The sequence below is a fragment of the Tinamus guttatus genome, unplaced genomic scaffold (assembly GCF_059628265.1).
Source record: "Tinamus guttatus ecotype Peru unplaced genomic scaffold, ASM5962826v1 Tinamus_guttatus_pri_ptg000247l, whole genome shotgun sequence".
Classification (NCBI taxonomy): domain Eukaryota; kingdom Metazoa; phylum Chordata; class Aves; order Tinamiformes; family Tinamidae; genus Tinamus; species Tinamus guttatus.
In genome coordinates, this window is record NW_028288781.1 from 4,685,468 (window position 1) to 4,702,867 (window position 17,400).

Genomic DNA, 17,400 nt, shown 5'->3' on the forward strand with positions numbered 1-17,400 from the left:
GAGCTCCCATTTTTTTTTGGTGTTGCCATTGCATTGGCCTCCTGCTTATTGCAGCTATAGTTAAGGACTCTCATATGAAGTGCGCACAGAACTGCTTGAAATAGGATTCTTTTTTGAGCACCTCTGTTGCAGCCCTTGGTATCTCAGACATCCTGCAATACAAGTCTAGCAACTTACTATCAGGCACTCGGGACTGAGAAGGAATAAGGTACTACAGTTTTGTCACAGAATAGAGAGATGAAAATAGCAATGGGACCATCTGCTTAACACCGCCCCTCAGCATCATGACTGCTTTATCTGTGGTGAAGAAGACTGGCTAACATAGCAATTCATTTCAAAAAATAATCAAATCCAAATATGATCTTCATGCACAGAAGCATTTTCTAGAAAGCTCAGTTAAGCTCAGTGGGCAGATATGCTCCAAGGATGGGAGTAAGGGAGACACTATCATGGTATTTTGAGCTTCTTTTAAGAAGGTAACAAACTCCACATTTAGCTCTAGAAAGCATTGTAAGAGAAAGGCATTAGCATTGAGAAAGAACTGTCCTGTTACCATCACCAACACTCTAAATATAGGGCTACCTCACTCGTCAACCCTCCAGATTGCCAGCTCTTTGAGTGGAAAACCCAACGAATGTGCTTGCAACACGATTCTCAGGTGGGGCCAGTGTCGCCTCTGGTGTCCATTCGGCTTCTCTTAAACTACTAAAATCTTCAATTACCACATTCTTAGCCACTCATTTGATATAAAAGTAACGACTGAATCTATATTTATTTAACTGTTTAAATATCATGAAAAGAAGAGATACACAACAAAATAGCAGCCTTTTTTTGCTTTGAAAGCAAGATACCTGAAGGAATTTGGACACAGCATTTAGAAACAATAACTTTGCAGCTTCCAACTTTTACTGCAAATGAGTATCATAATCATAATTGTAATTTCTTCCCAGTATACTCCAGATTTACACTCTCCCAACCATGGGGATGACAAGGGAAAATTTTTACAAGGAGTAGACTTATGTCTCTACCTTCCTCAGCACAATACTGCTTAATAGCATCATTACTTGGAAAAAATGTACAGTTCTGATTGTCTTATTTTAACATATACTACAATGGGAGGGAAAAAAGTAACCAGTGAGAGGCCCACTGCACAGAAAGTTCTCCTACCTCCTGCAATTAAGTCAGGAAACCAGAGTGAGGAAATTACTTTTTTTATATATATATATATAATTCTTTTGATCATACTATGTCTATGTCTATGTCACGGATAAGGATGCCAAAGGACAAAACAGAAAGTTTTTCTGAGTTCAGAACTCTGTCCATTGTTTTAAGAAGAATTGAAAACTATTTGTTACAAAAAACCTACTTTAAGGTATGCTTGAATAAACAACTGCAAATGAAGATTTTTTGGCAGGGGGGCAGGAGGTTAAAATCCTGATTATTTGACTAAACCAATACATCACTTTTTGCCTGTAACTGATTTAGTTTTTCAGTTGCCTGTTTTGAAAAACGGTACTGAAAGAATCACCAGCCAAAGAAGACCAATATAGTCTTTTTCTCCTTGCTGTATTGTGTTTAAAGCTATTTAATTCAGTCTTTAAATTAAGCGTAAAAAGAAGTAAATGCAACCTGCATTTGCTACAAGGCTAATCCAATGCGATTAAACCCAGCAAATAATTTAATAAAACTCTAAAAGAAAAATGACTTAACCATTAAGGACAACCCAGCACTAATGTGTTTCATAACCAGTGCCTTACCGGCTGTGAGAGGGTCGGCGCACACATCACTTCTGCTCTCCTTCCACGCCAGCAGGTACCTCATGCTGACGAGATCTGCAGCTTCTGTGTGGCTGTTAACTGCCACCATCATTTTATGAGCCCTTGCAATGCCATAGTACGTCTTGGTTTCAGCCACTAAGGGCAAACTACTTAAAGTGTTTGCTGCCTCAAATGCTCGACTGAAATATTCAAAAGCTTCATTATAGCGCCCCTGGTAGAGAGAGGAAAAAAAAGAAAAAGAGAATTGATGCAATTAGTGAGATGACCACAGCAAATCAGGCTAACATACTCAAGAAAAGTGAATTGAGAATTAACAGAGTTTTTCACAGTAACTCAATCAGAGTTTGCATATTAAAATAAGGAACTCGGTTAACAAACTGAGAGAAATTAGAACTATATCTGTGCACAACATGAAAACAGGCATTTTAGGAATCAAGAAGCCTATGGATAGACAGTCATGACTAGAAAGCAGGAACTGTAAACTCTATCATTGTAGGAAGTATAGAGTGGAATAGAAACACCCTACTAATGGCTTAATTTAGGTAATACTGAATATGAATGCTGCACCAAGCAGGCAGTGATCCATATGAGGAAAGGTTAATGTACAGTCAGATTTGGTAAACATGGCTCACCTACCAGAATAATTTTTTTTTCTTTAAAAGAAATAGTTATATATACTTGACTGAGCTATTTTACACAAGTTTCTAGGATTAAGTCACTACATTTCTTCCCTTCTGCACTATCCCAGGTCAAGACAGTAAATTCTGAAGGAAGAAACAATATTCAGAGAACAACCCAAAAGAGGCCAATTCTTAAAATACCACTACTAATGTAACTGATTATCAATACTGGAAGCAAGAAACAGTGAAATATAACAACAGTTAAAAAGAAGAGTGAAGTATTTTCAAAATTGGAATAGGATATTTAAGCACTGTGTCACACCATCCAACTCTATTCTAAGTCCCATATACAGTTTAAGGTTACTTCAGCAAATTTTTGGACTTTCAAACTTAAGTTTTCAGTGGAAAATCCAGAATTTTCTGCTAGGGAATACATAAACTCAAAGATCCCAGGCTAATTTGGAGAATACAGCATCAATGATTTTTCTACTGCTCATGCAACAAAAAAAGGCCAGTAACTTTGGCCCTGGGAGTTCCATGTAGAATGAATTCTGAAGATGAAGAGGTATTTGGACATTGCATAACCAGAAGAGGATGACTTGCCTATTTAATATATTACACACAGAAAATTTGATAAAATGATTTAGATAACAAAATCTAGCACTTAGAAATTAGAAAATGTGATATTCACTGTTGCTTGTTGCCAGTATGCAAAAACAAACATTGATAACTGGCATTTTTCAAATAACATGAAAAATCCAACTTGGAAATACTGATCATGATTTAGAAAATATATTTCTATCTTCTTACTTTTTATTCACAGCTAAGGTATTTCCTAGTTCCCAAATTTTCCAGGCTGAAGTCCTAAATAATTTCATGCAGCATTTAACTCTAAAACAGCTGTTGAAGATAAAGGGCTCAACATATATCTTTTGCATTTGCAGTAATGTTTTTCACACTCCTGATTTGATTCGAGCACCAACTGTAACTGCTGCATGCCTGGACATGCGTGTGAGCAGCATGGAGTACAAGACCTGTTACCCAGCAAGGCAGCCAACAGAACTGTGACCTTTGCACGTTTCTCCCCAGAAGGACAAGTCAGAGAGTGATGCACAGGACAGAAAGTACTTCAAAAGATCTTAGGGACTATGAAAAGGGGAATTTCTTGGGTACTCCTAGCTGTGACTCTCTGTCATTGTCTATCTTCTGATTTAACAGCCCAATTGAAGCCAAGAAGTTGGATGGAGGAGCAAAGGAAAGTAAGCCCTTGTGCTACTGACAGACCTTTGCCAAACTATTTGCTATTTGCATCTACTTATAAATTTGGCTGACTGAATGCAGAGAAGAAAACTATAATTTAGTATGCAGTATAGCATATATCCATTCTAAAAAAAAGCGCTGGTTTCAACATACGCTGTAATACACTATAAATAGTTGTGTTAAACTCTTTATGGGCACAGATGTGAATTGGACCCACATATTTCACAACACTGAAACTTTCATTTATGACCTGAATTTGAGGTTTTCACTTGACCCCTTCTAGAACAAAACCCTTAGGATGAAATCTGGCTTGATATTTTCACCCTATCCAAAAACGTAAGGCACATTTCATAAATTTAATTTAGAAATGTCCGAGTGTTTTCTCCTTTGGTAACTCTTGTAAAATCCGATCCCTATATCAAATTCACCTCATATGCAAACACAGATTTTTACCATGAAGGAAGCCCAATTGCTGGGCATTATTACTGTAACCAGTACTCACTCTTTCATTGCAAAGATTCCCAAGTAACACACACGCATCCACCAGGCTTCGGCTGAGATGAGCATTCTCAGCAACCTTCACAAACTCTTCCAAGTGTGTAACAGTTTCAGCCACTTTTCCTTGACTGAAACAAATGACAAAGGATAAAATTATATATTCAGACGGTTTCTCCGAAATGCCAAAAATCTGACAACTTATTCCATATAGCTTTACTTTGTGATGACTAATCTGTTTTGTGATGAAATTTGGACTACTTCTAATATAGCTGTCTAAGCAGTCCCTCTTCAGTTCAGTGCCTGAAGCCATTGCACAGTTCAATTCCTGAGCCATAATCCCCAAGGGCAGAATTGGATCCTTTGAGTGAAATAAAACAAAACTCTTCTTCAAAATATTGTGCTGTATTTTAGGGCCAAAAAATGAAAATGCAGATGATGAATTTACAGAGTTTTTGGAGTTTCTATTATTTTAGTATTTTTCCTAATGAGTAGCTGTTAACTTTCTCAATACAACTGGACTTTACTTCCTGAGAAAACGAAGAGAAAGAAGCAAGAATGCTAGTCTGGCAGCAAGACTGTCGCTGCACGTATCATTTAGAGGTGTCGTTTCTTGCTCCAGATTCTGGGTGGTGCAGCAACGGCTGTACAATGGTGCTGCCTCTGAAGTCTAAGGATCACAGGCTGCTCCTGGATGCAACACTGCATTTTGGCTGGACAAATCACAGGTTGCTGGAGTCACACTGGCAAACCTATAATCTCTGGTTTGCAAGTGTCACCTCCAAATCCCACTGAGACTGGAGCAACCTCAGGTCACATCTAGTCTAAGTTAAAAATTGGCTAATGTATTTTGACAGTAACATTTGCACATACCCTTTTTTTAATAAAGCTGGTCATTTTAGCAATATGAGGACTCTGCAGTATAGTTGGAAGATACAGGATAGACATTTGGATTTGCTTGTGAGTGAGGCACTACACTTTTTTCTTTTAGGCTGAAGTGTAACTGCAGCTGACCTCGATATTAGCCATGAACTTGAGTCTCTAAGGCAGGAGAGCAGAACGCTACATGTCAAACCATCAAACAAAACAGAAAATCCAGTCTTAATGAAGAAACTCACAGAAATAGAAGTTCACAAGTGATAAAGAGTTGTGATTTATTCTCTTGCTATTTTAAAACACCTTCAAGCAAATGATTGATGTGTTTGTTTAAATTACAGTTCTTACTGTAAACTATATTAGAGGTCCATGTTTTTAAACTTTGGCAAGATTGTCTGCTGTGGTAATTGTCTTGTGGAATCAGAGTAATCATAACAGTAAAGAGCCTGCCACAGAAAAGCAAACACAGTAAAGCATCCCTGCAAATTCACAATACTGCAGTGATTATGTGACTGAAGTGAGCTAGATTACTACAAAAAGGATGCCAAAACACCGGAAAATTAACATGCCTTAAATGTTCAAGTATGTCTTGCTTTAAAGCTTGTTAACAAACAGAGTTGGAGTTAGTAACATTTCCTAATACAAATACTTCAATGTCATGAGAATATGAAATATACTGTATTGTAAACATTGGCCAGCTGTTAAAAGAATTCTACATTTCAAAATTAGAAAACACATTTTTTTTAAACCTGGTTTTTCCTAAGGAGAGAAAATCAAATGTTTCCCCACAGAAATACAGCATATGATTTATATAAGTTAAGGGACAAGGTTAAAGTGTTAGACAAATATTAATTCCAGTTTTTCTAGTTTTCTATATGCAGTGCACAGGTGCAACTTGAAGAGCGTATTATATCGTATAATCATTAAATCCATTCAACCAGACCTCAGAGAGTTAAAAACATATATTCTGAGGAAAAGGACTCCTCGGTCCAAGGAATGAGAATGAAACAGTGCAGAATATTTGTGTATCAAGGTGATTCCAGTTTCCAATTGGGAAAACAGGACTGTTAACACCCACATCCCCTGACAACTGTCCAATTATGTATATCACACTTGGCCTACTGTTTGCAGTAGAAGTAATCAATAAAGGACGTGGTTGAGTGAACATAGATTTTGGTTGAACCAATGCATGAAAACTTAATCATTTACTCAGAGTGGAGAAATCAAATAGAGGAGAGATGAAACAGCCACTAAGGGGTTTGTTGATTGTGCCACCAAGTTTGTGGGCTAGAGGCTGAAAGTAATAAAGCAAATGGAATCAGCGATAGAAGAAAATGTAAAAGGTTTTCCTCATTTCATGAATTAATAGAAATGTTTTGATGTATTTTGGCCATTTTTTATATTTTACATAAAAACCTTACAGAAAACATGAAAATTGCTAGGGCATATAATGTCTCCCAAGCAAAAAGAAACCAATTTGACATGTATTAGAAAGATAATTCTCAGTATTAGAACTTCCCTTATGCCAACTAGAAATCAGCTGCTAAAGTACAATTTTTCAAAAGAAATACTAGAAAGCACTACAGCTTGAGATATTTAAAGTATACTAGAAAGATTACTGGCATACTTTATCCTGCACAAATCCTGATACCTTGAAAACAGGTCTTTCCTACTCAAAGAACTAGTATTGTACAATTCCTCCAAAATCTACATGTTATTTTATGCAGTGAAGCACTTTCTATCGTTAGATAACATCTTCCTAGGTATGTAAAATGAAATTTCCTAAAGATACAGTCATCCATGATCCCACAGACCAGTTATGATGGCTTCTGCAGAAGAGATTTCAAATCTAAAGCAGCTCATTTTCCAGATTCAGGATAAAATGAACTCATTTCCTGTATCTTTAGGAGCTCATTTCCTGTATCTTTAGGAAATTTCATTTTACCCTTATTAGACGCTTATTATATGAAAATATGCACTTTTTATAGGATTGCTCATGTGCTTGAATTGGATGTATAAATCATGTGTCCACAAGAAGTCATTGACATGGCGGACATTGCCAGAATATGTCAAGAACATGGTGTTTCTATGTCAGATTTTTCCCTAGAAAATGATAGGCCTAAATGCATATGATAAGGATTTTCAGGACCATTTCCCATGGTCTGTGGAAGCAAAGACTTCACAAAAAATTGCAAATCTATAGACAGGTTCTGAACCATCATTTAAGGGTTCAACCACTTCCTCAAACATGTTACCAGACAATCAGTACAGATTCTCAAGACATTAGGGTTATAATGTGCTATTTTAGTAACCAGGGAACAAAGTAATCTTTTCTTTTCTTTTTTTTTTTTTCCGTAAAGGCACCAACCATCAAATTTAAAATGATTTGCACTAGTTGAATGATCAAAAAGTGATTAAACTGAGAATGGAGACTGTGTCACAAAAGGTAAACATTCATGCATTCATCCAGTATTTTCTAAATGGGCTTGACAGAAACTGACCTGTTTGCTATACGTCAGCAAGGAGAGCACCCCAAAGTTTGGCATGAGAGTAAATAAAAATTTGCAGTATTCTTTTTTTACATAGACATTTCACACTTTTTCTTTGCTATACCTTTTCTATGCCCTACCTCAGTGCTGAAGAAGAACCAAAGAAAGTGGACCAGCACAGTCTTACTTAAGGAAAAAAAAAAAAAAAAAGAACTTTGAAAAGTAAATCTGTCTGAAATAAATGCCCAGGGGGTTACAGAAAACGTTCTGTTAGGGAGCATTACAGGTCAGAAGGGAATTTATCTGCTTAAGGCAAAGATCACAGAACAGTTAAGGTTGAAAGGGACCTCTGGAGATCATCTGGACACTCCTGCTCAAACAAGGCCAACTAGAGCAGAACCATGAGGTTTTGAATAGCTTTTGAAAGATCAGATTCCACAACCTCTCTAGGCAACCTGTTCCGGTGTTTAGTCAACATCACAACAACAAAAAAAGTTTTCTTATGTTTAAATGGAATTTGCTGTGTTTCAGTTTGTGTCCACTGTAGCTTGTCCTCTCACTGGGCATCTTTTGGAAGAGTCTGGCTCCTTCTTTAGTCTCTTGCAAATGTTTATTTATGTGCATTGCCAACACGTTCCCTGAACTTTCTCTTCTCCACGTTGAACAGTCCCAGCTCTTTCAGCCTTCCCTTACACAGTAAAAGGTCCAGTTTCTCCACCATCTTCATGTCTTTTCGCTGGTCTCACTCCAGTATGTCCATGCCTGTCTTGTGCTGGACAGCCCAGACCTGGATCCAGCTCTCCAGATATGTCTCACCAGGACTGTGTTGAGAGGAAGGATCATCTCCCTCAACCTGCGGGCACCGCTCTGTCTAATGCATTGCTGGAAGCTCTTGGCCTTTGCTACAAGGGCACATTTCTAGGTCATGGTCAACTTCTTGTTCACTGCTGTCATTCTCCAGACTGTTCTAGTGTGTGCAGTTTTTCCTCCCCACCTGCAGGACTTTGCACTTCCCTTTCCTCAACTTCAGGAAATTCCTCTTGGCTCATTACTCCACTCTGTCAAGGTCCATACGAATAGTAGCACAACCATGTGATGTACCAGCCACTCCCCCTGTTTTGTATTGTCTGCAAACTTGCTGAGGGTGCACTCTGCGCAATCATTCAAGTAATGATGAACGATTAAACAGAACTGACCCCAGTATCAATCCATGTGACACACAGTGACTGGCATCAGCTAGACTTCATGTCACTGATCACAAACCTTTGAGTGTGGCAGCTCAATCAGTTTTTGGGCTCCTTTACTGTTTGCTTATCTAGCCTGTACTTCTTCAGTTTTTCTATGAGGATGTTATGAGAGACAGTAACAGAAGCCTTGCTAAAGTGAACATCCGCTGTTCTACCCTCACCCACCAAGCTCATATTTGCACTGTAGAAGGCTATCACGTTGGTGAAGCAGGATATCCCTTTTACAAGTCTTAACATTCTTAATTCTTAATATTTGGAAATTGCTTCTAGGTTTATTTGTTCTATCACCTTCCCAGGACATTAGGTGAGGTTGCCTGGTCTGTAGTTCCCCAGATACTCCTTGTCGAATACTGGAGAGACATTTGCTTCTTTCCAGTCCTCAGGAATCTTCCCTTGCCCTGACTTGTCAAGGGTAACTGAGAGTGGCCTCATTATGACATCGGACAGCTTGATCAGGACCCGTATATGGCCAGATGTAAACCATATTCATGACTATTTTAAATGATGCTCATGAATCCTAAGCTTTTTTTCTGATGTCAAAGATACTTTAAGGCCTACTTAGCTGCTTTTGGTGCTTGGATAGTGAAAACAATTGTCAAATTTACCTTAAAAGAATCAATAGATGGATTTTACAAACTGGCACCTCCCCATCCACGAGACCTCCTTACACAGGAGACCCGTGAAGACAATGGATGAAAGTTTCATGAGTGTCTATGACCACTGATCATACTAAACTTCAAGAAGACATAAAGCTCGCATGCACAAACGTGAGACAGTCATTAACATTTTGGAACATAAATGCAGAATTATGGAAGTTGATCTTTTTGCTTAACTGAATGTAAGAATAAAGACGCCCTAAGGTGCATAGGCTTTTCTACATAAAAGTTTCTCAAATGGTTGAAACATGCTGAAAATCGCCTGATGTTTTATAGGGCTGAGCAATTTATATTTATCTGAAAGTATTTCAAGGCAGACAAATATGTAAGGTTAATAAATATGTAAGGTTAACATTTGGTTAATGTTCTCAGGGCGGTTCTCTACCAGATTAGTTTCACAACCTGCATTTTACAGAGGAAAAGTTTATGGCTGTCTCTTTACCTCTGCGAGAGATCAGTAGGTAAAACCCTCATTCAGGATGTGAGAGACTCTCCTTCACTTGAGTCAGTCAGAATGCCCAACTCCTGGAGAAGGCATTATATACTAAACTAAAGAGTCCCTTACATACTAGACTCCCAACTCCTGCTTTTCCTGTTTTTCAGACTGCAACAAACTGAAAGCAGTGAGCGAGACTGTCTGACCTCAGGGAGCTAGAGAAAGCTCCTAGATGGTGTGACATACAGATTTGATGCAGAAAAAAACTCACCACCCATTCCTTTATAGCTGTGCTTTTAAGGAAAGAATTTGCACTTGCATGATCTTTCAGATAAAGGCATTAGAAATCTGGCTTTAGAAGGTTCTGAGTAGAGGAGAGAATATTACCTCAGAATGCCTAAATCCCATTGTGGGGCAATTAAGATATGCCGTTTTCTAGATTTTCCTTCTGGTTATCTTAAGTCACCCTCTACCCAGAGTGCAGCTTTTGAAAAACTGCAAGGAATCTATTAATGCTACTGAGATTCAGGTACCTTACTTCTAGGGTGTGATTGTATCATGGGAGCCAACTATGAAATTTCAAAAGCTGATGTCCCAGCAACTAAATCTTTCTTAGGACCTTAAACCTAATCCATTTTTGAAAATGGGACCTGGTGTTCTATTTCTCTTTTGTGGCTTTGGAACTTTTTATGCTGTGTGCTTGTTCAGAAAGGACAGAATACGAATAGCAATTAATTACATATCAACCAGCTAAAGAGAACTGTGATTGTTCCTATATGATAGGAGAGGCAACATGACAAGTCACCTGACAAGATTATTTGTGTAAGAAACTGAAGTAATTCACCTGGAATAAGACTTTAAAGTCAATTGGTTAAATGAAAATGAAGACAAACACGTTATTTGACCAAATGATTTACCTGCACAGGCACAAAACACAAACGAATCCCTAGAAGCAGTGAGGTAGAACAATAAATGGAAACTTCTCTTATGGATGAATTCTACAAAGGTTACACTAAGGCACCTACCGAAGCATGCTATAGTTTTCAAAGCTGTTCTCTTTTTATTTATTTATTTATTTATTTATTTATTTATTTATTTATTTAACCTGGAAAATATGACTGGATATCTGTTTTTCAGAAAGGTCCCTTCCAAAGTTTTGGAAAAAAAAAATATATATATATATATATCAACAAAAGGAACATGTTACGGCTTACTGGTAAAGAAAACATTGGATCATACAGTTTTAAAAAATGCTATTTGTTTAAAACAACTTTGGATGAAAGGGTCACTTACTGCAAGAAGGGCACTGCTTAAAATTTAAGCAGTAAGTAATGGGAAGCGACAGACCTCTAACAATTTCAGTCTTTCACAGTTGAATGAATGTGCACTGACAGCAAGACAAGGATGTGCTAACCTACCTTACCAGAATCTTGGTTATAGCTTCATATGCTCTGCCTAGGCCAGTTGAATCACACAGTGCTGTGAAGATTTTCACAGAGGTATTCAAAATCTGAGAGACAGGAAAGAAAATCAGTATATGTATGAAACATTTCGATTTTTGATTTGCGATTTCCGTGTCCATATCAAATACAAAATTAAGGTTTTCCAACCTGCATATTTCTTTCTTAATTAGTAGTAATAGGAGCAAGTTTTTGATCACTACTTATAGTTGTCTGAAACTCCTCAATAATCACAAATTAAAAAGAAAGATAACATGTATTAAAATCCCTATGTTTTGGCAGCTCACAAAAAATAAAGAGATACTACTTGATTCAAAATATAAATTTTGTTAGTGATTATTTAAGATGGATGTGATTTTACAAAAATCTATTAATAGCTTAAGATTTTATCTCTTTTATTCATAGCATTTAGGTATGATACACTGAAATGCACTGTAATGTTGTTTTCTTTGGTCACTAAGAAAACTCTTAGTACAATTTGGATGCACGAATAAGTGAATAAATAAAATAAATAAATAATAAATAAATAAATAAAATAAGTGAATAAGTAAATAAATAAGCCACAGTTGGCTTAAAATATTGTAAATAATGTTGTTGTATGCACTACTAATTATTCATGAACACAAGCAATTTGTTAATACTTGTTTGGAATGTACTCTATTATCATGATCTCTTCCTTAACTGAAAGATTACAATTGCTGCATAAAAACATATCTTAATTTAATTTAACAGTGACATCACCTGTATTGCATAATTTCTCTTCTCATTCATCTTTTTCCAATGGCAGTGAAGGGACAATGCATGTAAAATTAAATCTTATTCTTTCCTCTCTACCTCTTTGTTGCTTGACCCAACCTATTACACACATGAGAACACAGGAAATCTCCAAAGACTATCTATAGAAATCCTTTTTGCACATTTCCAAGAAAGGAGTAGCGAATGTCGCTTACCAGCTTTGAAGGGGGATGGGGAATGCGTAGGGACAGTTGACAGTACCCTGCAGGCCGCAGGACGCCTGCTTATCCTGAGGCAAAGGGTAGGGCATTTTGGATTAAGACTGCATCCCCCGTCACTGGCAAAGCACATGGTTCTAAAGGAGACAAACTGTGCCTGCTAATGCTACCAAGACCACCCTTCCTACTACTGTTCCCACAACTCAGATTTCTCAGCTTCTGAAAGACTCTGACTGCACACATGAGCATCTCTGGACAATGATCTTATTTTTGAGTTATTTTATCTCTGTGAGCATAAAAGCAAGTGATTACTGTACACACAGCAGTGTTTACCTTCTCTCAAGTATTTCCTTGACAGAATTTTGTTTTCATGTACATCGGTATTGAATCCTATATTTGAAGGTCATTGGCAATTGAGTTATCGACGCATGTGATATGACAAAAAGAGAACGCGGACACTACTGTTAAGAACTTGTCACATCAGTTCAGAACTCTCCCTAAACTGAATGCCTATGCAAAGTTGTCAAGGCCTGCAGTATGTCCTTCTAATAATCCAGATTGGTAACAGTCACACACAGGAGACATTTCTGGGTTTTCCATTTAGTTCTTGCTTTTCTGGTTAGCTCAAACCACCTACAGTGCTTTTCGTAGTATTTGTGCCCTTATTAGAAAGCTTGCCATGACAGCATCAAAAGGTTCTAAAAATTATATGCACCAGACTGACAATCACTCCTACTTTAAACCAGCCTCTGCAATATTAAATTAGGAAACAAGGCCTCTAGTGGCTACCGTCTAGCACAGAACAGTTACTTGGATGCCTAAGGCTTAAGCTGCTGTAGTTTTCCTCACAAAGCCTAAAAAGCACAGACGAAAACGAAGCCAGAGAAACTGACTGTTGGTCCCTACATCCCTGCTACAACCACTCATCCATTTTGGTCAACAGCTCTCATTTTGGTCCCACGTTACTACGGTACTACACAAAGTGGGCACTCTGTTCTAAGCAATAGTGAAACCAAAAATAATTAAATCACATATATGAAAAGAAGAAAAGTTTGATAAATTAAAATAGAAATTATACTCTTCATGTCTGCATCTCGAGTTTCAGGTGCCATGTACAGGCCAATGAAAGGGGCAGGTTTGTCATGGAAAGGAGCCATGTACATACTACAACTGCCTAGTACCCCTTTATGTGAAAACGGGTCTCCTCTCCTACTCCTCACCTTCAACATTCAGCATGGCAAAACAGCCAGAGGTAGTGCAGGGTAAAAAGCTAGTTTAACATGTCAGCATTACAGGAATCAACCCACTTCTTCCAATTATAGCACAACTGCGCTTTCCACTTAATATGAAAAATTATATTGCTTTTATGTTTGTAAATCAAGTGAAATTAATGCAGCGATCTCTGCCAGAATCTTCAAGCAGCCTGAAAACGACAGATAGAGATGAAAACAATGCATTTCCATGAGATATTAGCAACCAAGCTATCTTTCTGGGTTTCTGTGAATATCATATAAGAAATGACACGTGTGAGAGAATACAACCTGAGTGGGCATGGCTGGGCCAGTGATCTATAGGACATCTAACAAATGCAAAAGTATTGGGAGCACCCAATCTGGTCAGATCAAATGAATTTGGAAGTTGCTCTCCCTTTAGCACCTCAGAAACAGGTCTTTAATATATTTTCGGAGCAATATATGCAGAGTACAGGGATACACAGTAAAGAGGTGAAATGTCAATCATTAATGGTGAAGACTCCTACACAACAGGCACAGTGAATGTGCAGTTTTTTCTGCATTTATGGTCTTAAAGAATACAGGTATCATAAATAAAAGAGTGGAAAAAATCATTTAGAACACAGGAAGAAACCTACTTATTAGAAGAACGTGTTTCTGTTCCAGCATTTCACAGTAAATATTGTACATTAAAATGTGATCTGGGTGAAAGATCTTCCTCATGTGAAAGAAATCTAAACAGTATTATAAAACATTGTGCAAGGAGATAATGAATAGTAATATATAAGATACTCTGCGCTGGCAATGTTCATTAAAGAGCAGGTTTCAGATTTATATGAATTTAATTAAACTTCATTTTCAAAAAAAACAGAGATTTAAAATTTTTAGAGTTACAGAAAGTTCAACGTGTGTGTGTTTTTTTTTAATTTTATTATATCCCCAAAGTTCTGAGGAGCAAATGGATATATCAAATTTATCCTGTACCAAATTTCCATACTGTCTCAAAGAGAGTTTGATACTCCTAGAAACTAGTGGAAAAAAGATCATAGCACATGCAGTTGAACAAATTAAAATCATGGTCATACTGTTCTATCTCTACAAATAAAATGTGTGGTAAGATTAAAGAAAAACATAAACGCTGCACTGAATTGGGTCACAAATTACTTTTTGGCCCTACATGACCAAATACACTGACTGTCTGAAACTTCTTATTTTTTGCAGGTCCACAGTAGAAATACTAGCTAAAAACCAGTAAATTGATTAGTGGGTTTTGATCACTTGTTCTTATTCCTGTAGGAAGGATGGTGGGGTGAAGATTTCAACTTTGTCTTCCACATTACAGATAATTTTCCTAAACAATAACCAATTTTGTTTTGGTGCATGGGAAAAGAAGTGGAAGCTTTTTATTGATCTGGAATGGGAATACAAAACTTGAAAAGGCATTGTAAAGATTTAAAGACTCCTTCCCCCCCCCGCCCTTTTTTTTTTTAGCACTACAAGCTGGATGCGGTTGCATCTGGAAGAAGGATTGCTACTGTGGGAACACCATACTTGTTTACAAAACATGCTGTATCTCTCCCTGTCCTTGCAAGTCTGCTGTGGCTACAATTTGTTAAAGTGTGAAAAACATAGCAAATAACTACCACTGCCTAAATCCTTAAACTAGAGCATATTTGGTACACAGCTCTTGGAATAATTCTTTAGGTAGGGGTGAATGTCATGTTTACCTTCTTTGCCACGAAAAATGTTAGTCGGATCTCGGTCCTGGATTTGCTTCTCAGTTATCTAAGTATTATGCCATTCCAAACCTCCTGGGTTTATCTTATATTTATATAAAACACATATATTGACCCCCTCCACCATCCCAAAACTCACATTTTGTTTTTTATTGTTATTACATCTGTATTCCTTTTAAACATATACATCTCATTGGCACATACTGAGCACACAAACAAAAGAAAGTAGTCTATGCTAAACCTTTATATGAACATATGGGGATAATGGACAAAAGTGTAAAAATTTATAGTATGAATTTATGAGGAATAAAGAATGTCTGCCCAAGTCAGCAGAAGATTTAGGCTACTACCCATATTTTATCATTTTGCTAAAATATATTACTCTGCCAAAAATGTGACAGGCTGATGCTGGTGTAGAGTACTGTAACTTTAAAAAACACAAAAACATAGTTTTGCTCTCAGCTTGCACTTGATACTGTCATCAAACTTTATTAGAAATATATTTTGATTTCTGAAAATCTAACTGTGTTTACTCATTTCACAGCTGGTGGGCAGTGAAGATGCCTCTGTCTCATTTACAGAACTTGACCATAAATCAGACAATCAACTGCAACATTAGTCAAAGAGATCAGTAGCTAATGATTTCTGACGGGCACTGCAGCAAGAGGCTAAGGGCCCAGGCTGGGTAGCAGCATCTTAGAATATTTTTCTGGAGCCAACAAGAGGTGCTTGTAGATAGAATATGCAATCAAGTGAGATTGTTGCTCTCATATCACTTAGTACCTCTTACGTACTTTCAGAGAAACCACATAGCTCTGATAATAATGGAATAATCTTTTACATGCAATACAGTGGAGAAAAAAAAAGACATTAAAGCTGTCATGCACAGATTTAGCTTGCAGTTTGGAGAACTCTATCTCCTCAAGAAATGTATATTTAAATACACAGTGAAAACTTTTAAACCACTCAGGCTGTACCTGTCTAGCTACATTAGCTTAGATCACTGTAAAGAATAAATAGTCACAGATTCTGTCATAGAGCTGTCTTTCATTCATCTTCCATCTGGTGCTGAGTTTGAATTCACCACAGAAGAAGGGGCCAAGCTGCAAAGCTTTGGAGCCTGAAGACCCGTGTGGCAGAGAGAGGAACTGAGGCACTGCTGCTTTTACTGACCCCTGTGAGAGGGGGCTCCACAAGACGCAGAAGGGCTCCACAGGAAAGCTGTGGCAGCCTGAATTTCTTCCTCACATTCTCTTTGGGGTCACGAGTGCCTATTTTCTCATGAACCTACCAGTGTTCTTTGCCATGCAGGAGACATCCTTTCCACGTGAAGCTACACGGCATTTTATTTACGAAAGAAAACTCCTGTATTTTTCCCCTCAAAATTTACTGCAGCCAAGTAGTTTGATTTTTCGTCAGTGTTTACCCACTCATGGGTGCCATGCTGAGGAGGGAAGTGGTCCCTGTTTTTTTTTTCCCACAACCCAAACTTACCAACTTAGATTAATGTGAAAGCTAACTCCTTGTCCTTAGACACACCCAATTACACTGGACTCCACTGTTCTGATAAAAACAGAAAAAAAAAAAGAGGCAGAATCATACAAACTTTGCTCCTGTTGCTACATCTTAAACAAAACAAAACAAAAAAACCTGTTTGGCCTACTCAGGAGCTGTTACTTCAGGGAGTTTGATATGGGTATTTGGATTTCCCATAGCATAAAAGCATGCATCTGGCAGTAAGGGGCCAGACACCATGGGAAAGGGAGGCACAAACTGCCCAGAACGCTGCCCAGGACAAGACAAACAGCCAAGTGGAGCCCACTTGTTCACGACCTTTAGCTGAGTCTTGCTGGGAAACGCCTATTGTGACCGTGTTGCCTGGAAGACACTCCCCAGGAAAGACAACCACTCCATCTAGTCCCCTTCCAGTCTTCCTTGTTATACTTTGCTATCAGGTGCAATTCTTAGCTTGATGCTCTTTAAATATGCACAGTAGTATGTGCTTCAAGTTACTCAGGTCGATATTCACTTGTAGGATTAGACCACAGGAAGACAAATTTTTCACTCCCTAATAGTCTATCAAGATAAGATTTAGGGCTCTTTGATTGCCTACATCAAGTGTTATTTGTATAACTTTGCATAATATTCACTCTATGCATACT

General features: G+C 37.7%; 1 protein-coding gene across 1 annotated transcript in view; it reads right to left on the minus strand.

Annotated features, from left to right (window-relative positions):
* Window positions 1–1,580: 1,580 nt before the first annotated feature.
* Window positions 1,581–17,400, minus strand: part of TTC29 (tetratricopeptide repeat domain 29) — a 70,430-nt gene continuing 54,610 nt past the window's right edge. The window contains exons 8-10 of the mRNA XM_088526620.1: window positions 11,276–11,367; window positions 4,161–4,284; window positions 1,581–1,989 (exon numbers count right to left, since the gene is read on the minus strand). Of these exons, the coding sequence (XP_088382746.1) occupies window positions 1,690–1,989; window positions 4,161–4,284; window positions 11,276–11,367 (516 nt within the window). The 3' untranslated portion in view covers window positions 1,581–1,689. The remainder of the gene's footprint in view (window positions 1,990–4,160; window positions 4,285–11,275; window positions 11,368–17,400) is intronic.